This window comes from Podarcis gaigeae (genome assembly GCF_964106915.1).
Source record: "Podarcis gaigeae genome assembly, chromosome: 4".
NCBI classification, from domain to species: Eukaryota; Metazoa; Chordata; class Lepidosauria; order Squamata; family Lacertidae; genus Podarcis; species Podarcis gaigeae.
Window position 1 is genome coordinate 102,760,540 of NC_139677.1, and position 21,100 is coordinate 102,781,639.

Genomic DNA, 21,100 nt, shown 5'->3' on the forward strand with positions numbered 1-21,100 from the left:
TATATATTAAGAGGTGTTCAAATGCCTATCAAGCAGACATTTCCACCTTAAAATATATGGTAGGCTTATTGCCACTGTTTATATCCTGCCTTTCAAGATATAAATCATGCCAGTGGCTTACAAGTAACATATGTACATATACATACACTAAGTCAACAAACACTACTATTGCCTCATTACGTGAACCATCTTTTGAAGACCACAACACACAGGTAACTAGCTGTAAAGTAACATAAACATGATATGTAATAAAACTGTAATTTTAATCATATCAAAAAGCACAGTTACAGATAGGAAGCCGTGTTGGTCTGCCATAGTCAAAACAAAGATTTAAAGATTGTATTTTCCTCAGAAAATCTGTGGTGTCACGTACATAAATCTGACATCAGGAATCACAAGACAGAGAAACCAGTAGGAGAACATTTCAATCTCCCAGGACATTCTATGCAAGATCTCAAAGTAGCTGTTTTACTACAAAGGAATTTCAGAAATAGACTGGAAAGAGAAGCTGCTGAATTGCAACTTATTACCAAACTTAAAACCATGGAGAGACCTGGTCTGAACAAAGACATTGGATTCTTATCTCATTTATATGACAAAGCCATTTTTCACCACCTCACCCCTTGCTTTTTCCTGTAAGACCTATTGCAGTCGTTAAGAGTCGTCAACAGGCTCATCACAGCTATCTGCCAATCACCCATTCCCACCACCCTTCTGAGTAATACCCCTCCCCACCTTCTCACTATATAGAAGGGTCTGGTGACTTCTGTTTCAGTGTATCTGAAGAAGTGTGCATGCACACGAAAGCTCATACCAAGAACTAACTTAGTTGGTCTTTAAGGTGCTACTGGAAGGATTTTTTTTTGTATCAAAAAGCACAGTTCAGTTCAGTGGGTTTTAGGGCTTGCTTCTATATAAGCATAGTTTTAATGGTTATTGACATTGAGCATCTTTGACTGGCAACTTCTGCGTTCCTGAGGACCACTTTCTACTTTCGGCTGAAAAAACCCCACCGAGGAATTTCCTGGAAACTTTGTCACTGAAGAAGCCCGATGGGCGAAGCAAGGGTGTAGCCTGAGAACTATTCTACTATTAGCTGCCTTTGTTACCGATCAGTTCCGTTTGTCACACTTTCAGACATAGGACGATGCAGAAGGTAGTTTTGCTTGTTACACTCTTAAGGCGTAGGACAATGCATAAGGAAGATATCAGCATGAAATGGCAGTACCAACAGGAACTGCATTGTAATCTTTGGACTTGACAATCCTTGGACTGTACGATACCAATACACATAGAAGATATGATATGTTGCCATCAGGAAGTGTGCTTTTTGATATGCCGATTAAAATTACAGTTTTATTACATATCATGTTTGTTACTTTACAGCTAGTTATGTGTGTGTTGTGGTGTTCATATACATACACTGACACGTACACCCACGCCCACACCAATCAACATAAATATTTCAGATCTCTTTCAAGTTTGTTTTCAGGACTACAGACTTCCAGTTAAAACATATTGAGAGTTTGAGTTATTAGGATGTGTATAGTTATCCTTGGCTAGATAAATGGATTAATCAGGATAGTTTATTGAGGGGGGAAATTACACTACTAATTTCAATAGTTGTTGAAAAATGCATATATCCCACACCTTTTTTTATATCGATTGTAGTTTCTAATAGTATGGATTATTTGTATTCATTTAGAATCTTAGGTTTATGAAACTCTCAACATACAATATTTTAATGAAAATTATCCAAAGGAGTATTAATGATGAGGAGGGAATTTGAATGCATCTGAAGAACCCAAGTCATAGTTAAACATTTTGTCTTTCCTTTTCTCTATCTCTTAGTTTATTCTCAATCATCGCAATGAAACTCAGTTAGTGTTGATAATGCTTCGTATGATCTCTGATGTTCACAGCGTGAGTATATTTTATAAGACCTTTTGCGAAGGGTATGTTAAAAATAATCACTCTAAATGGTCACAGGGATACACAAAATATGAGATGAAGCAAGATGGGCAGGCACTATTCTCCCATGGGTTTTATATGTAAGTTTGTCAGTTAGACAAACAGAAAACTATGGAGTGAAACCCTATTATCTCAATGAATTCTTGCTTCTTTTAAAAGTCTTTTCTGTGAATCTCATGGAGAACTGTTTGCTGCCCCAATAGAAAATTAAGATATCCAAGATTTTGGTTTAACTTTGATCGCATCTTGACCCTGCAAATATTCTTGTGTTTTTTAAAATCAATTTAGTGGTGCCCTAGAATTTTTTCTTATTTTCTAGTATTTTTAAATAATGTTTTTCTTTGCATATAGTAAGTGTAGCCTCAGGCCATATCCAGTCTAAATAACAAACAGGTACACTTCCAGAAGACTAGAAAATTCAGGTGCACCTTAAACTGAAGCTAACCTCTTTTAACTACATTGTTTTCTCCAAAAGAAAGATGTGAAATGGAATGATAACTGACCAGGGAGTCTCTAACCCCTTTGTTTGTGATTTCGTTTTCTTGAGTGATTCAGTCAAAAATGACCTATTTGAATTATTGTGCCCCAGTATTCTAAGCATAATGTTTTGTCCTTCCATTTGTGCAAGTGGAAGGCACTTGCAGTGACAGCCTTCCCTGTGATGGTAGGGTACTTACTATTTATTATTTTTCATTTTATTTCATACCATGAATTTTCAGTCGTGAAGGATCGTTAAGGTAGCTTACAAATAAGACCATAACAAATAATGTAATAGAACATAATACAATAAAGAATTTATAGCAGTAAAATAGCATAAAATATACTGCAAACAAACACTTAAAAAGCAACAGCATTATAAAAACAGAACAGCATCAGCATTCAAATTATTGAAGGATTAGGGTGATTTAGAGTACCACTATCAGGTTTTTTGGAAGAGAAGGGTTTAACAAAGAAAAAGAGAAAAAAAGACACAGGACTACAGAACTTAACCCCAAAAGGGAATTTGAAGACAAGGGGAAAATACTACAAAGCATCAATCTCTGAACCATTGTTAGAAATATAAATTGGGAAAGCTATCTTTGAAAGAGTGGGGGTGGATGAGACAAAGAGAGAGAATGTGTTGGAAGACAAGGAAGAAAAAGTGAGGGGAGAGAGACAAAGAGATAAGAGGGATGGAAATACAGTGGTACCTTGGGTTACATACACTTCAGGTTACATACGCTTCAGACTACAGACTGAAATAGTGCTTCAGGTTAAGAACTTTGCTTCAGGATAAGAACAGAAATCGTGCTCTGGCAGCAGGAGGCCCCATTAGCTAAAGTGGTGCTTAAGGTTAAGAACAGTTTCAGGTTAAGAACGGACCTCCGGAACGAATTAAGTACTTAACCCAAGGTACCACTGTATACTCTGAGTCAAAAGAGGATTTCATGCTCTTTATTCAGCTCATAGTGGTGAGGAGGAATGGAAGTTCCCCCAGAATGTCTGCTTTATATACATTATTTACACAGTGAGCCCCACATGATTGGCTAATTCCGGAATTCTCCTGTAGGCGAATCAGGTTGCGGATTCACTTCCACCTGGAGCTGGATTGGGTGGCTCCTGTGGACCAGTCAGACTGCTGCATTCTGGATCCTATTGTTCTAGGACCAATCAGACTGCTGCATTCTGAATCCTATTGTTTTAGGACCAATCGGACTGCTACATTTGGATCCTATTCAATTCAGTAAATGACGGGGATTGTTACCTGTCCCTAATCTGTTGAAACAAATGAAGAAGTATGGTAAGTATGCTTGGCAGCATATTGCATGCAAAAATTGGACCAGCTGTACTCAGGCCTTAGTAGGGCAACCAGCAGAAGAAGGACTGGGAGCATAGGTGTAGCCAGGATTTTTGTTGGGGGGGGAGGACTTTGTTGGGGGGCAGCAGAACCAATGTGCTTGGTCAGTTAGTTAAATATTTTTATTGTTTTACTTTATCTAGGGGGTCAGCTGCCCCCCTCTGCCCCCCTGGCTGTGCCCATGACTGGGAGAGCAGGCACCCCCAAATCGCAGTAGGATTTTCAGTGGGCATGAATGCAGGGTGTGTACCCAGCTAGAGTCAATCAAGCAGATTGCTCTTAATTATACATCAAATACAGGAGTCCAAATACAATTATAACTTTAGGAAAACAAGTATATTAAAAATTGTCTGCTGTAAAAGAAGGACCACTGGATTCAAATGGGTTGAAAGTGCCAGGGATGATTTCTGAAAATTGTTATAAAGGCTGTGTATAAGGTTTTGGTATACTTCATCGAAAACTGGCAGAGTGATGCCTTCATAGAAATGTAGAGTTGGAAGGGACCCAAAGAGTCATTTAGTTCAAACCCTAATGTCCCATTTCCTTGACACCCAAATGCAAACAAGACATTGTTCTGCAGCATCCAAGTGCTATGACATTTGCATCAATGTAGAAATTGAGGGGTTTAACTTATTCAAAAGGAATATACCAAACAGGAAGGGAGGAAGAGTAGCATTATGTGTAAAGGTGTACACTTGAGAAGCAATTCATGACATGAGGGCAGATTGAGAATGCATAGGTAAAAATTGTAGGAGAGGGAAATCGTGGTGTTACTGTGGGTGTCTGCTGTAGAACTCAAGCCAGGCTAAAACTTAGACGATGCCTTCCTAGAGCAGATTACCAAACATTCAAAAAGGAGAGATATAGTATTCATGGGAGACTTCAAGTACCCCAATATCTGTTGGAATTCAGACTCTGCCAAGAACGTAAGGTCCAACAAATTCCTCCATTGCCTTGCTGACAATTTCCTTTCCCAGAAGGTGGAAGAAGCAACAAGGGGATAATCTCTCATGGACCTGGTCCTCACCAACAAGAAGGAACTGCTGGAAAAAGTGGAAGTACAGTGGTGCCTCGCAAGACGAAATTAATTCGTTCCGTGAGGCTCTTCGTATAGCGGTTTTTTTGTCTTGCGAAGCAAGCCCATTGACAGCTTAGCGGATTAGCGCTATTAGCGGTTTAGCGGCTTTTAGCGATCAGCTGTTAAGCAGCTTATCAGCGGATCAGCTGATAAGCGGCTTAGCAGCTTAGGAAAAGGGGGGGAGGGGGAAAAACCCGCAGGAACTCGCAAGACGTTTTCGTCTTGCGAAGCAATCCCATAGGGAAATTCGTTTTGCGAAGCGCCTCCAAAACGGAAAACCCTTTCGTCTAGCGGGTTTTCCGTCTTGCGAGGCGTTCGTCTTGCGGGGCACCACTGTACTGGGAACCTTGGGAGGAAGTGATAATGTCCTCTTCAGTTTCATTATACAGAGGCAAGAGAAAACTGAGTGTAGTTGGGCATGCACTGGCAGATGGAGATCCAACCTCTGCTTCAAAACTTCCAATGAAGGAGAGTCCACCACCTCCTGAGGGAGTCCGTTCCACTGTCAAGCAACTCTTACTGTCGGAAAGTTCTTCCTGATGTTTAGTTGGAATCTCCTTTCTTGTAACTTGAGAAAGAGTTGTTCTTTCTCAACAGGTCCCTTTCAACTCCACAATTCTAGGTTTCTTTGATTCATCATAGCCGCGAGGGATGGGCACTGTTCCTGACCGCCAGGCAACATTGCTGTTGGCTCTTGACACCATAACAACTATGAAAGGGAAAACTGAAGGTGGTGGGTTGGCCAAAATGGAGGCACTTTGGCAACAATACTATGCGTTATAACTGCCCGATTTGGTGTTTTCTGTTTTCAGATATACTTGCCATTAGGTCTTCACCTTTATTTGGTAGGATTGGAGTTGTGGACAGAAAGAGACTACATAACAATTGATACTGAGAATCTTGGCGTGACTTTAGCTGCATTTTACCAATATGCCATCTCTGAGCTTCAGCCAAATGTGCATTTTGATCATTCAGGAATAATTACGTAAGACTCTACAGTTTCTTTCTTGAAATTGTCTGCCTTCTTTTTCAACAATATGAAAAGGCCAGATTATTATTACATTATCTCATCATCATCATCATTATCGTAAAGAAGCCCAGAGTGGCAAATACACAAGTAATGAATTCATTTGTACCCGTATCAGTTTATAGTAGGAACCCTAGCAAGGACCCTTCCCTTGTCTTTGGTCTTAGCTTATTTCTTCATGATTATTATTGTTCATTCATACTCCAGCTTCTTACAAAATATACACAGGGAGGAAGCTTACATTAAATCTGTAGATTAAAGGAAGATTAAAATGTTCTGCTCATAAACTTGGGCAAGATAGCCACTCTGTAACTTTTGCAGTGTTTTATAACTATAACATGTACAGTAATATCTTCTGTTATGTTATAGGGCTAAAGGTTTTCCTGCTGGACTTTCTTGGGGGGACCGGTTTTGTCTTTACACTCTAGTTTCAGTGTCTGCTATTCATGTAGGTGATTATCAGTATCTTTATTTTTGCCTTTGTAATATATTCCTAAAATTAGTAGGCTACCAGAGGGAGGAAGATAAATAGGGGTTAGCCACTAGTTCTCCAGACCTTCCTTGCCATTCCATTGCATTCCATTCGGGCCAAGCTACCTGTGACCTAAGGAAATTTGCTGCAGTTTTGTTTTGTTTTTTTAAAAAAGATGTAAATAACATCTGCCAGGGAAAGGAGATTTGGCTCAAATGTGGACTGTAGATTGAGGCAAGAGTGATAGTTCTATCACCATTCACCCCTTGTACAAATATAATACTATTATTTAATTAACTTATTAGTTGCTCTCATAACAATATAAGAATAGGCAGCTGGATCAGGCCAGTGGACCTGAGTGTAGTAGCAGAACTGTTATTCAGAAGCATACTGCCTCTGACTGTGGAAGCAGAGCAGAGCCATTATGGCTACAACACATGGCAGTAATCCAGCCTTGAGGTTAGCTGGGCCTAGATCATTGAAGCGAGTTTATTCCCTTCCAGATAGAGCTTCAGCTGGGCCACCAGCTGAAGCTAGTATAAGGCAATATGACCAGTTGTACATCCAGTGGCAAAAATTAATTACCCCCAAGCAGTGCACCTGATCCTTCCGGGTGAGTGCAACCCCATTGAAAACATCTTTACTGGACCTATGCCGAGTAGGCACTTGGTTACAGCCTTCAATGTCCATCCATCATTAGCAGCTGGATCTAACCTGTCCCAGTGCCATAGTTAGGAAAATGGAGGTGGCCTGCATGGGCAAGCACAGGGGCTTCTAATCAAGTGATGAGGCTGCAGTGCCATGGGAAAGGCCCCAACAAGCTCCACCTGAGTGATAGTGATGGGGAGGGAAAAGAGTGATTGTCTGGGAGGATGGGACCATGTCTGGCATCAGACCTCGGGCATGGATTGTTTGGAAAGGGAGCAGCCCAGGTTTGGGGTTAGGCCTGTGCTGGTACTACACCTGGCATCATTGGGGACTGCTGTGTAGTTTGGAAAGGTTGACAGGAGGTGGTGGATGACTGAATTTGTGTCTCCTCTGTCAAACTTGAGGGGGTGCTGATGGGAAGGAGGACAAAATTGTGTGGTTGTTGGTCTAGGAAGTGGGGTGGGAATGGGACAGGCAGGTCAGCAGGGGCTTTTGGTCTTCTGTCTCATGGCTAATCCCGCTGAGGGAGTGGAGGAAGCAGCTGTTCTTCAGGCCTCCATGTGAACTACTCAGCTTGGGACTGGGGGCGGAGTGGGCTGCTGAAAAAGAGGAAAGTGGCGAGGACAAAACAAATCCAGGTCTCAAAATGTATTAAGGCATAACATGGGGGGTGGGGGAGAGAAAAAGAACTTCCTTTCAATAGCACAAATGCTGAAATCATCTTCCAAAAAAAAATATAGTTGTAGGGTAGAACCCAATTTACATATTTTTAAAGCAGTTGAAATATACTCAAAGGATGTTAATGAAGTATGTACTTATGGAAAGTGTTTGATATTCTGATTACCTCAGTCCCTTCTTTCCTTTTCCTCATTGTATCTCAGACATACAGAAATCCTAAAGTTGATGCTGAAACAATTGCGCATGTGTTGGGTCATTCTCTTGGCTTTGGCCACGATGACACACCCTTAAACAAAGCTCGGGGCTGTGACTGTAATTGCACCAAGCCTGGCAGGTGTATAATGGCAGCAACCGGCAATCCGTGAGTAGTCCTTAATTGATTTCTTTCTTTCTTTCTAGTGTTTTTGTCTGGGTTTGGAAAGAAAAGCTGGTCACGTTATATTTTTGCTCAGTTCATTTCTTGCCACTAAAGACATTCTGCTCGGCTGTCCTTCTTAGAGTCAAACTACAGATTACATTAAGCATCCCATTAGTGCTGTGTGCTCGACTTTCATTCCCCCACTGCAACCCTGATCTTAATTGCCCTTTTCATCAACAAGCATGATGACAAAGCTGCTAATTATGTGCTTCAGGTAACTTGTAGGCAGTTCCACCTGAAAGTTATTTTGTAATCCCTCTTGAAATAAATGGGAGCTATGCTAGAGTACGTCATTCTCAATAATTTTGTGGAGAACTGAACAGTTTCTTGGTAGATTTCCCACTGGAAGAACCTTCTACAGTACACACACATTAAGCTCCTTTGTGGATTTTCTTTGGAGAAGATAAGGAAGATAAGAATTCTCTTTAATTATCAGATAGATGAAATAAAAAACTATATTTTTTTACAAAGTATTGTTATGAGTTTGTGGGTTCTAGACACCCTAAATTCCTGGGTCCAGTAGATGACAGAATTTACTTTTTAATTTATTTAAAATTAAATTAAATTAAATTTTAATTTATTTTTTGCTCTATAAGACTCACTTTTTCCCTCCTAAAAAGTATGGGGAAATGTGTGTGCGTCTTATGGAGAGAATGCAGGCTGCGCAGCTATCCCAGAAGCCAGAATAGCAAGAGGGATTCCTGCTTTCACTGTGCAGCGATCCCCCTTGCTGTTCTGGCTTCTGAGATTCAGAATATTTTTTTCTTGTTTTCCTCCTCCAAAAACTAGGTGCGTCTTGTGGTCTGGTGCGTCTTCTAGAGCGAAAAAAATTAAGGCTTGGGGTGTCAAAAGCTAAGCTAGTCTCCTGTGTGAAGTGATAGCTAGACCTTGTGTATTGAGATGTGTACTAAATACTTCCTAAATATTGAGATGGAATCAGGGTATGTTAACAGCTAATTAAGTCAGAGGGGCAATGAGCCATTAGAACAAAGGAACCTGGTATGAGATGGCAGGTGAGTGGGGCTTACAGTGTATTCCTCATTGAGTAGCAGCATGGTGCAGTTATTCCTGGCTTCCTTAGTCTTCCTGAATTAAGGAATAAGTGGTTTTATACATTGTCTCCTAGTGTGTTCCAATATTTTGAGGATTTGAAATAATTTAACTATTTTTGTTTCTATCTATTGTTGTACAGCACCTTAGAAGAATTTGTACCCTGAAAGGCAAGATACAAATTAGAATAGTAAATATATTTAATAAATCATTTCATCATATTGGACAATAATTTCTCCTCTGTTACAGAACATGCTCAAGGCTGAGTAACTGCAGCAGGAAGGTATATTATGATGCAATAAGAAAACCAGGAAAAGAATGTCTTATTGACATACCTAGCAACGTAATTATCAAAAAGAAGTGTGGAAATGGTGTCATTGAGGATGACGAAGAGTGTGACTGCGGCCACAATGAGGTTAGGCATTAAGACTGTTCTGAAAGATGTGCACAGAAGAATTAATAAAGTGTAGATGTATATATTTTCTGAGCTGTGGAATTGCTCTGGAGGACAATGACCGATTCTAAATTTTCAGTCTGCTCCGAAATCTTCTATTCTGTATTCTTAGCAAATCAATGCTACTGTTGTTTCATACTTAAATAAGTTAACAGAGCTTATTTAGACAAGCATAGCCTTATACTGTCTACTCAGATATAAGTCCTGTTACGTTAAATGCGACTTATTCCCCAAGGAAATGCACATAGGAATGCAGCCTAGATCATTTACTTTTCAGGACCAAATTACTTCTAAAACTGCTAGTCTGAGGGCCTTTTCCTCAAAGAGAAAAAAAAAGAGTAGGGTGAGAATTGTTTTTCTATGGTGTAATCTCTTCTGGGTAAGGATTATTATTATTATTATTATTATTATTATTATTATTATTATTATTATATTTATTTATATCCCACCTTTTCCTCAGTCTGTGACAGAGATAAAATAGAACAAGAGAAAAACATAGAAGTCATTAAAATGTAATTGGACACTAACAGAATTAAGATAGTATTAAAAGATCCATTAAAAACACAAAACACAGAAATAACCATAAAAACATAACAGCCCTTTCTCCTGCAATGGTATGGGCAGGTCTAATAGCGTAGGTCTTTCTCTTAGAATGGGTATATTTATTATATGAAAACATGCCAGTTAGGTATGAAAGAGCCAAGAAAATGGCTTTGAATACTCCACCCACACTAAACAGCTGCATAGAAAAATGGCTCCCACATCACTGAGAAAGGGGCCTCAATTTTCAGTTTTATTGAGTCAAGACATTTCCCCCTGAAAAACAATTACTGGATTACACCCACTTTCTTTGGCTGATAGGGCAAGGAATGTTATGAATCATAATTAGGGAGATAGCAAGAAGTAGCTGAGCACAGGTTCCAGTTGCCCTTGCGACACATTTTCCTACAAGAGGTATTAAGTAAGTTGGTGTCTGTTATTAAGTACATACATTAAGACTCTGTACACACCATACCTTACCTTTAAAGCACCCTTCACAAGAATCCTGGGATCTGTAGTTTACCCCCTAGGTAAAGGTAAAGGGACCCCTGACCATTAGGTCCAGTCGTGGCCGACTCTGGGGTTGCGGCACTCATCTCACTTTACTGGCCGAGGGAGCCGGCGTGCAGCTTCCGGGTCATGTGGCCAGCAGGACTAAGCCGCTTCTAGTGAACCAGAGCAGCGCACGGAAACACCGTTTACCTTCTCTCCGAAGTGGTACCTATTTATCTACTTGCACTTTGACGTGCTTTCGAATTGCTAGGTCGGCAGGAGCTGGGACCAAGCAACGGGAGCTCACCCCGTCATGGGGATTCGAAACACCGACCTTCTGATCAGCAAGTCTTAGGCTCTGTGGTTTAACCCACAGTGCCACCTGCGTCCCAGTAGTTTACCCCCTACACAGCTATAATTTATAGGATTCTTGGATTCTTGAATGTGGGGTTGTATATTCATATGCAACTTAAGGTGACTTTAAAGAGAAGCTCTGAGAGGCGGAAGGTTTGAAAAGCACAGGTGCAGAGGACACCCATCATCCCACAAAGTTCTGTTTTGCAAATCTCTCAAGGCAACAACAATGAAAGAGCTGCTACGCTTTAGCATTCAGTATATTTTTTCTTCTTTTATCAGGAACTAGAAGAGGCAGGGATCCTGAATATATTTCTGCAGCCAATTACAAAACTTTCAGGGGCCAAAATACAGTCTCAGGTGAGTGGATAAAATATTAGTAGAATTACACTGTTTCCTACATCAAATTTTGCTACATATCTTTGGGTCTCCCAGTAGTAGTTTTAGCAGTAGTGTCTTTGGTTGTGTGATGAGGAATGCCAGCTGGCTAAACACCACATAGGTAGGCCATTAAGTTTTACCCTGTATGAAAGGAAGTACAAGGAAGTTTGGCTGCTTTTTGAAGCATGTGATAACAAAAAGATGTTTTGTCCCAGCTGGATATTGAAGTGCTCTGCTTTATTAACATGTTTCCACATAAAGATCAGCTGCTCTGCGGACCATACTAGCAGTCTACAAAGTTTCATAATGGGATTTGTTCGTCATGAAAGCCTCACGCATGAAAATTCACTTAGCAGTAAGAAAGCAGTCAACATGTTGAGTGACTAAGCCATTGCCAGGAAGTTCTACAGGACAGACCCCTGGAAGCTGTGAAGGAACTTTGGGGCTGCTTTGTGACTCTGGCAGTGTTAACATAACAGATACAGAGCTGGACTGACATCAGCAGCCAACATCTTCACAGGAGAGGAGACATGCATTGACTGAAAAAAAATCACTTTATTTTAAATATATTAGCCTTGCCTTTAATGACTTTGCTTGGAAGATTAAAAGCATTGCACTTGCCTCAGATGTTGCTTCATGCAGTTAATGAAAATTGTAGTAATGGCTTTACAATGAATGATAGTTTCTGTATCTTGTAAAGGTTACGTTAATATATTTAAAAGAAAGTGATTTAGTCAGCCAATACATGTTTCAGAGGTTTTGCAATATTTAGATTTATTTAAATTGATTCAGTGGTAGAAGCCAGACAGCAGTATAAAAGAGTAAATGAAGTAAAGTGTTTTGTAACTCCCTTTTAGTTTTTTAGACAGTGGATGCAAAGATCAGAGAACCAATATTTGTTTGCTGATGACTCACGGTCTAAAGTTATGTCTGTAAGTTTTTGGTAAAATATTATTTAAATTATGTCATTTCTTGTCACACATAGTGCTACATTGAATGTTTGCTACTATGTTAACTCATGTAATGTAAATGGCTTTTTGAAAAAAATGTTAAAACAACTTGACAACGTTGATGTTGGGACTCTGTTGCGATCAGGCAAGCCTGGTTAAGAGAGCCATTCCAGCTGTGGTGGGGTGTCATCAGTACGGGAACTTGGATATCCCAGTACTCCACAATGTATTTAATCCTGCCCCATCTGCTCTCTGGGTGCCAGTTAGTTTCCAGCCCCAATTCAAAGTGCTGGTTTTGACCTATAAAGCTTTAAACAGCTACGAACTGCAATACCCCAAGGACAAACTCTCCCCATATGAACAGACTCGAACCCTGAGATCATCCTCAGTCTTGGTCCAGTATACCTGAAGGAGCGTCTCCACCTCCATCATTCTGCCCAGACACTGAGGTCCAGCGCCAAGGGCCTTCTGGCGGTTCCCTCCATGCGAGAAGCAAAGCTACAGGGAACCAGGCAGAGGGCCTTCTCAGTAGTGGCACCCACCCTGTAGAACGCCCTCCCACCAGATGTCAAAGAGAACAACAACTACCAAACTTTTAGAAGACATCTGAAGGCAGCCCTGTTTAGGGAAGTTTTTAATGTTTAATAGGTTATTGTATTTTAGTGTTCTGTTGGAAGCCGCCCAGAGTGGCTGGGGAGACCCAGTCAGATGGGCAGGGTATAAATAATGACATTATTATTATTATTATTATTATTATTATTATTATTATTATTATTATTAATCCTCTGAGTCCCTTCTTCATGTGCCGTCTCCGAGAGAGGTCTGGAGGGTAGCAACATGAGAACAGGCCTTTTCTGCAGTGGAACCCAACTTGGGAATGCTCCCCCCAAGGAGGTTCATCTGGTCTCTTCATTATACACCTTTAGGTGCCACGCAAAAATGTTCCTCTTTAACCAGGCCTTGGGCTGATTAACATCTTATACCCCTTTTAAAATGTGTTTATGGGAGAGGGGGGTATTGGCTAGTGCAGGGGTCTGCAACCTGCGGCTCCGGAGCCGCATGTGGCTCTTTTACACCTTTGCTGCGGCTCCGGGGCAGATACTAGCGAAGGGAGGAGGCGCATTGTGCGCCCCGACACTCCCCACTGTGGCGGGCGCTGTACTGGCTGTGACGTCGCATGTGGGCGGTGTGTGTGTTAGTTTTGCGGCTCCCAGGTTTTTTTTTCTTCGGAAACGGGTCCAAGTGGCTCTTTTTGTCTTAAAGGTTGCAGACCCCTGGGCTAGTGTGTGTGTGTTTAATTTTTGCTTTTATATTATCTACATATTTTGTGTTTTTTATATTGTATTTTTATGTTGTGAACTGCCCTGAGATCTATGGATGAAGGGTGGTATACTAATTTAATAAATAAAAGAAATGTAAACTCAATGATACATTTGTTGCACCTCTGACTCATTTAGTCACAGGCTGCTCTCCCCACCATTTATTCCACTTCATCTGTTAGCTCTTACAGATTCTTCAGTATAGCCTTTCTTGAATTTTGTGGTGTCGCTTGTGTTATGTCAGCCCTCTGGTTTATGGCTGATCCTTTTAAGTATCTGTAATCCTTCCTGGTTTTGTGACCTTCCTAAAGTTGCTTAATTGCACTGCCTACTCCTTCATTCAATGTTTAGATCAAGAAAGGTATCTGCAGCATTCGGGAACCAATATGTATTGCTCTGATATTTGAAAGTGGATACTATGAGCCATGCCACAACTCTTTCATTTTTTTATAGGAAGAGGGTGAATCAGGGATCATCAGTTCATTAATGGATAGCAGCTTTCCAGAATTCCAAGGCCCCAGTGTAAGTTGTAGATTAATGTTATAATGCTAAGATATGGAATGTCTGTATTCCTTACAACGTTTTCCTTTTCCTTACAAGTGCAATGGTGTCCAAACATTTTACAATCTCTTGATTAAAATATGGTACGCCTGCTGGGAACTCAGATAAAATTGCTTTTGGCCACAATCCCCCAGTTTCTTGACCTCATATAAGCAAAAAAAAAGACAAGCCCTTGCCTCAAAAGGAATCTGCAGTTTAAGTTTAGACTGAGGATGAAGGACATCTGGTGGTCAAGGCAGCTTAGCAAATGTAATAAATGAATACACCCAATGGCATAGTTAGTCTAAGAGACTGCATTTAATGTACAGTATTGAGAGATAATTCCTTCTTTTGCAGGAATGCCAAAGGAATGGCTGTTGCCAAAAGGACTGTAAATTATCACCAGGCATTGAATGTCTTTATGGACTTTGCTGTGAGAGATGTAAGGTAATATAAAAACAGCATATTTCAAATCAATGTAATAACTAGGGATGCCCTGAACTCCCCTCCCGCACCCACCCATGGCCAGCCCAATAGATATTTCTGCCCAAAATGGAGCACTAAATTTTTTTACCCTGCCAGAGTAATGCTACATCATCATATAGCATTGTTCTTATGGCTTTGGGATGAAGGCGTTTATGCCCACCCATCCTACCCCCAGCCAGCCTTGTCAGAGGAATGCTATGCCAACATCTTGTGCTGTATCCCAGTTCCTGTTCAGGAGCTGGCTGCACTCCATGCTCTGTACTCCCATCAGACCAGAAAAGCCCTGCTTGAGAAGAGGGGAGAAGATAGATCAAGCAGACTGCCACTTACCACCAGTTACTATATCCCCCCCCCCTCAAGAGCCAGCCTCTACCTTCTTAGGTCTTCCTTTTCCATTACAGTGGTACCTCAGGTTACATACGCTTCAGGTTACATACGCTTCAGGTTACAGACTCCGCTAACCCAGAAATAGTGCTTCAGATTAAGAACTTTGCTTCAGGATGAGAACAGAAATCGTGCTCCAGCGGCGAGGCGGCAGCAGGAGGCCCCATTAGCTAAAGTGGTGCTTCAGGTTAAGAACAGTTTCAGGTTAAGAACGGACCTCCGGAACGAATTAAGTACTTAACCCGAGGTACCACTGTACTCTTTCTGAAGCATATAAGCCATCAATCGTCAGGAGGCTAGAGTCTTGCAGTCTCTTTCCACCCACACCCATGGTCTATGATTACCAGATTTTTTAAAAAATGAATCCTGGGATGCCTTTTTCCCCTCCTTTTTCTTTTGAAGCTGAGTAGCAACAGGGAGTCAGTAGTGGGGATGGTGAGGCAAAAGACCCTGGGCCCAAGCACACATGCATATTGTATAAAGGTGCAAAGCCCTGGGCAACGGCCACCCACCCACGACTCCTGAGCCTCCCCCCCCCCAATCAGTCAAAACAAAGGGAGAAGGGGGCAGGAGATTGGGGGAGGCTCAAGTGTTACAGGCGGGTGGCGCGCCATTGCTCAGTTTTTTTTAAAAAAACCTCTGCGCGTTTATGTTTCACAGGGTGTGAAAGAAGGGCTTTGCACCTTGCCCGGCAGAGAAACTGCGCACCTTGCGCCCTTTCTGGGCAATGGTGCGCCACCTGCCCGCAACTCCCAAGCCTCCCCCGATCAGTCAAAACAAAGGGGGAAGGGGGCAGGAGTACCACCGGAAGTCCCCGGTTCCCCTTTGGCAGTGGCGGTGGCAGTAAGCATCTCCTGAAGCCAGCCAGAGCCAACTGCGCTACCAGGCTGGCTCCGGGCTGCTGAGGCTGCCACTGCCACATTTCCTGCGGACAGATTTGCAAATCTGGGGACATTCCAGGGACGGAATTTGTGCCGGGACAGATTTGCAAATCTGGGGACTGTCCCCAGGAACCGGGGACGTCTGGTAACCCTACCATAGTCACCATCCAGCCATCCTGGCTGATGAATGGTTAGGCTACTCGTGAGCAAGCAAGCAGTCTAGCAGCAGCTTCTCCATGTAGTATCATTCTCGGGTATTAGGGGAGGGGGAAAGAAAATGGTGGCTCTCACCTGTGGCCACTGTGAGGTGCCCCATACCAGGATGGAGAATTTTGCCTTTCCTCAACTTGGTCCCCTGACCCACAGGTCATTGCCCCCCATTTGTCTGAAATTTTATCCCTTTCAAGGAAAAAATTCAGTCATTTTTAGAAAACCCCTAAACCTCTGGCCCCCACATTTAGTCTGTACTTTGAATACATAGAGTACTTCCTAGCTGTCATCTTATTTGGCCACACAATGATCCTGAAGAGTAGAAAGCAATGGTGAATTGCCCCAGACCACCTAGTGAATGAATGGCTGTTAGGCCTTGAATTCCCATGTCACTATCCACTGTGCCCCATGAGCTCAAAGAGCAATTTATAGCTACAGCAAGAATTCACTTCAGCTTTGTCTGATTTAATAAGATGGTCTTTGGCTGGGTTTCCCACACAATTTTGCACACAGCATAATTCCCCTTGATACTTGGGCTTCCAGCAGATTGCAGAATGGGCTTGTGACAGCAGCCAAACCACCAGAAGCTGTACATTATTGACAGAACCCCGTGCTTCAGCACCAGGGGACATGGGAGTAGGTTTTTATTCTACGGTGAAAGAGGAAATCTTGGGCGTCCAGTTTTGCCTATTTGAGGCATTGCAGGAGCTTCACTGAGCTCAAGAAAAGGACTAAAAATGAGACCTGAGGGTTCGTTTACATGGTGCTTTGCGCTCAGACTCACCAAGGCAGAAAGAAAATGACATTTATGACAGGGAAGGAAGCATTTGACATTTTTCCCATCTGCAATTTACTATACTTTAAATTCCTCTGTAAGTTGTCCACCCATGCACACTGCAGGCACATATACTGTATTTTTCGCCCTATACGACGCACTTTTCCCCCTCCAAAAATGAAGGGGAAATCTGGGTGCGTCCTATAGGGCGAATGCAGGCTTTTGCTGAAGCGTGGAGAGCGAGAGGGGTCGGTGCGCACCGAGCCCTCTCGCTCTCCAGCCTTCAGAAAGACATCCGCAGCCTAGGCAGCCCTGTGGGAGGTCCCGCAGGGATGTCTAGGCTGCGGATAGCAGCCTGCTTCCCGGAGCGTCAGGCGCCCTGAAAGCAGAGCGCCCGGCGCTTCGGGAACACATCCGCAGCCTAGGCAGCCCTGCGGGAGTTCCCCGCAGGGCTCCCCACACTGCAGATAGCAGCCTGCCGCCCGGCGGGCGGGGCACCCTGAAGCAGAGCGCCCCTCGCGCCGGGCAGACATCGGCCAGCCCCACAAGCTCGGGGGACAGCAGGGAGGCGCAGCGCCGCCATCCCGCTGTTCCTCGACCTGGTTAGGTTTCCCCGACCTGCTTTTTGGGGGGAAATAAAGGGAATTTTTTTTTCCTTTATTTCCCCCCCAAAAAACTAGGTGCGTCTTATGGAACGGAGCGTCCTATGGGACAAAAAATACGGTATTTTCAGTGCATTTCCAAGGACATGCATGAGTTTTAAACCTCATTGAGGGAGCTGCTTGGGGAAGCCAGTGTTATAGCAGAGAAATGGCAGATAAGGAAAGAATTTTATTCCCCCACCCTCACGCCTGCCTGAGTTGCTTTGTCAATGCCAATGCAACCAACACTGGGACTTTAATTTGTGTAATTTAGCTCCACAAGTAATTTCAGTTTCTGAAGGGAAAACATGACACGCCTCTGTTGAAGAGTCAGAATGAGAAGCTTCAATTGTTGTTTCCAACAGTTGTTAGAAGAGGGAACAGTGTGCAGAGAAGCTGTTTCCGAGTGTGACCTTCCGGAGTACTGCAATGGGAGCTCTCCTGTTTGCCCGCCAGACGTCCATAAACAAGATGGGACGCCATGTAGCAACAGTAACAGCTGTTTTATGGGGAATTGCATTGACCTCCACAAACACTGCACATCTCTTTTTGGCCAAGGCAAGATTAACCTTTGCTTCGGGAAGAAAAGGAAAAATCTGCTTTATTCCTTAACACATGAGTGCCATCTGGGAAGAGGGCTTCGGGAATCTTCTGCTACTTTGTGTGTCCTGAGTAATTTTTCTCTTTAGCTTTTCCTTAGTGGATGTCAGACTCTAGGGTTCTCCCCAATTTATCCATGCTGTTTGTTGGCATAATGAGGAGAGAGTTGAAATTCTCCAATCATTTGAGGGTGGGTGGAACAGAAACATTCTTTTAAAAGCCTCCATTGAGAAATTGCAGGCCACTTAATGATGAATGCAACTTTGTTGTTGGTTAATATGGGTGGATGAAAGTAGTGGTGGGCTAAGAGGTTGATTTGAAGGAGCAGGGGGCCGGGCCCCCTGATTCCTTCAACAATATTAAAATAGTATTAAATAATACTGAAACTGAATCCACAGTTATCTCAGAATCCCCCACCCCATTAACAAATGCTGAAATGTGGAGGTGTGGGGTTTCCTGAATATTCTCCAGGGAAGAATTGAAAGTCTTCAACAGTTGGGGAGGAACTCCAAAAAGTTTTGTTTTCCAAAAACTTACAATAGAATCATTTCTTGAGAATTTTCAGTCCAGCTTGCTAACAAGTGCTGGTGAGGAAATTCAGTGAGCCAACTTTATGGATACTGAATTTCCAGCTCAGCCAAATTCACAGATTTCTGCTCATTATAGGGTCCCAGCCCAGGTGCAGAAAGCCCAGATGATGTGTAACACACTCAAGTGCAGGTTTGCAGTAAACATTTTAATAACAGTTAAGATGAACATTGAAAGCTGATAGAAAGAACAGTACAATAAAACATGTCCTACAATTTCTATTTTTTCTGCTTCACAGGGGCATAAGCATTCATGGTACATTGTAGTATCTACCCTTCAGTACTGCAGATGGGAGCACATTAAATTTAGCCTGAATTTTGGAATAGTCACCTTGATCAGATGATCATCAAGGAGAGGCCACCCTCTAAAAGTTGGAAAAATAGAAGCTACATTTAATATAATTTTGCAACTTGAAATCTCAGATGCATTGGCATATGTTTTCTTTGGCTTTTGCATAACTCATAGCAAGAATGGCATTTGGTTCAGTACTTTCTCATTTACTATCTTCTTCCACTGTTACTGAAATGTATCAGTAAGGGTTGGTAAGGGTTGGGGGGCCGGGCCTTCAGGCATGAATAACAGTTTTAACCAGAAATTTAACTTATATATCCAGATCTGAGACTCAATAGAAATTTGTCTAGTCTCTAATTGTGAAAGTTTGTTGGGCACACATCTTGGAAGGCTGAGAACAGTTCTCAGAAATTTTGTTTGGACAGATTCTGGAGCCTCAAAACTGTTAAGGCTCCACTTCTGCTCCAAATAACATTTGTGGCAAGATCTTAACATTAAACACTTAGATAGCCTCTTTTATATGCCTTAATTTAGTTCTTGCCAGTCCTCATTTTTTCACTCCTTCCCATCTCTGCAGGTGCAAAACAGGCCCCACTGAGTTGTTTCAAGAAAGTGAATATGCGAGGCGACCAGGCTGGCAACTGTGGCAAGGATGGACTAAAATACAGGAAATGTTATGAAGAGTAGGTTATACCTGTCGGCAGGTATCTTATTTTCTTAGATTACTCAGTCCATTTCCCATAACATTCAAAACAGTTCAAGACAAATTGCAGTCACAATAGGATGGGCCCAAATGTGTGTGTGTCTGTATCTCCCAAGTGTCAAAGGCCATGGTGAAGATGCTCATTGTCAGCGCATGGCAAAAACTGTATAATGAAAGTGCCAGATGCACCTGTGTGGAGAGAGAATGTTACAGCACAGCGGCTGCCATGGAGAATGCCCTCTTGCAGCCCTACTGCCAGGTTTCTGAAAGCAGTGGAACTATGAAAATGGCCCCTTTGGTATGTCCCTCTCCCGTTATTTTGGGGCTCATCCATGCTTACCTTTCCCCCTGCACTTTCCTGGCTCATGTCTGGGCACTTTTTATTGTCCTGCCAATTTCCCCAAGAAAACCTGCTCTTTAATGCTGAATTGGAACAGACAGCAATTCAGGTTTTCCACGGATTACCGTTTGCACCAAGTCAGTGATAAAGAGTGGGTTTTCACAGGGGAAACGCTGGGTCAAAAAAGTGTTCAGACACAGACCTGGAAAGCCCAGTCCTGTGCCTAGAAATGTGGAGAAAAGTTAACCGTGGATGAGCCCTTAAGCATGTGTATTTTCCCTCACAGCCTTTGGCCTCTTCAGTGAGCTGTTATCTCTTCCTTATTGTAAACTGTACCTCATCTGGATTCCTGGGTGGCCAGAGCATCTGACACTGAGAATGGAGGAGATATACTTTTAAAACACATCCAGTGTGGGGGATAACAAGCCTCTCATAACCAACATGCTTATGTTGAATTAATGCATGAAGGGGTTAAGACCATATAGTAAACTGTCCTGCCAGGCTTAGCTTACCTTGGCAGGAACTAGGTAATCAGACATACGTGCGAATGTGTATGTGAATCCGGTCTCGGGTGTTTGATTTTCGTTGTTGTGTATACTGTGTATATACGGACAATGACAATAAATTTATCTATCTATCTATCTATCTATCTATCTATCTATCTATCTATCTATCTATCTATCTATATTGTTTTCTGCCAATATACCTGAGAAGCTCAGTGTGAGAGGGGGTCAGACCCCATGACTCTCACAAGTCACTCTTGAGTTCCCATACCAATAATTTAGGAACTTTCACCAAGTAACTATGCCAAGTTTTACTGCCTGTGCAACTTTCCTGACTTCTTCATGGAAAAGCACATGAACCTGACCTTGGAAGAGTTTGTAAATCATTTTTAACTTACCAAATGTGTGGTCTTTTTGTATGCTAGGAGTGGGAAATTTCGGAATGAACTCGGAAGGGCATTTTTTAAAGGTCTGGCTCTAACAGCCTAT

At 42.3% G+C, this 21,100-nt stretch overlaps 1 protein-coding gene across 7 annotated transcripts in view; it reads left to right on the top strand.

Moving 5' to 3' along the window:
- The window catches only part of LOC310843305 (disintegrin and metalloproteinase domain-containing protein 21-like), a 36,328-nt gene that overhangs the window by 9,589 nt on the left and 5,639 nt on the right, over positions 1-21,100 (top strand). For 6 of the 7 annotated variants that reach the window (XR_014563574.1, XM_083736430.1, XM_083736427.1 and 3 more), the window contains 11 exons: positions 1,852-1,923; positions 5,699-5,871; positions 6,283-6,361; positions 7,915-8,072; positions 9,429-9,594; positions 11,302-11,379; positions 12,258-12,332; positions 14,123-14,191; positions 14,567-14,656; positions 17,952-18,144; positions 19,643-19,748. Coding sequence is in view for 6 of the 7 variants with exons in the window: in XM_083736430.1 (XP_083592556.1) it covers positions 1,852-1,923; positions 5,699-5,871; positions 6,283-6,361; positions 7,915-8,072; positions 9,429-9,594; positions 11,302-11,379; positions 12,258-12,332; positions 14,123-14,191; positions 14,567-14,656; positions 17,952-18,144; positions 19,643-19,748 (1,259 nt within the window). In the remaining variant the exon portion in view is untranslated. The remainder of the gene's footprint in view (positions 1-1,851; positions 1,924-5,698; positions 5,872-6,282; positions 6,362-7,914; positions 8,073-9,428; positions 9,595-11,301; positions 11,380-12,257; positions 12,333-14,122; positions 14,192-14,566; positions 14,657-17,951; positions 18,145-19,642; positions 19,749-21,100) is intronic. The other variant, XM_083736428.1, reaches the window with a different exon arrangement.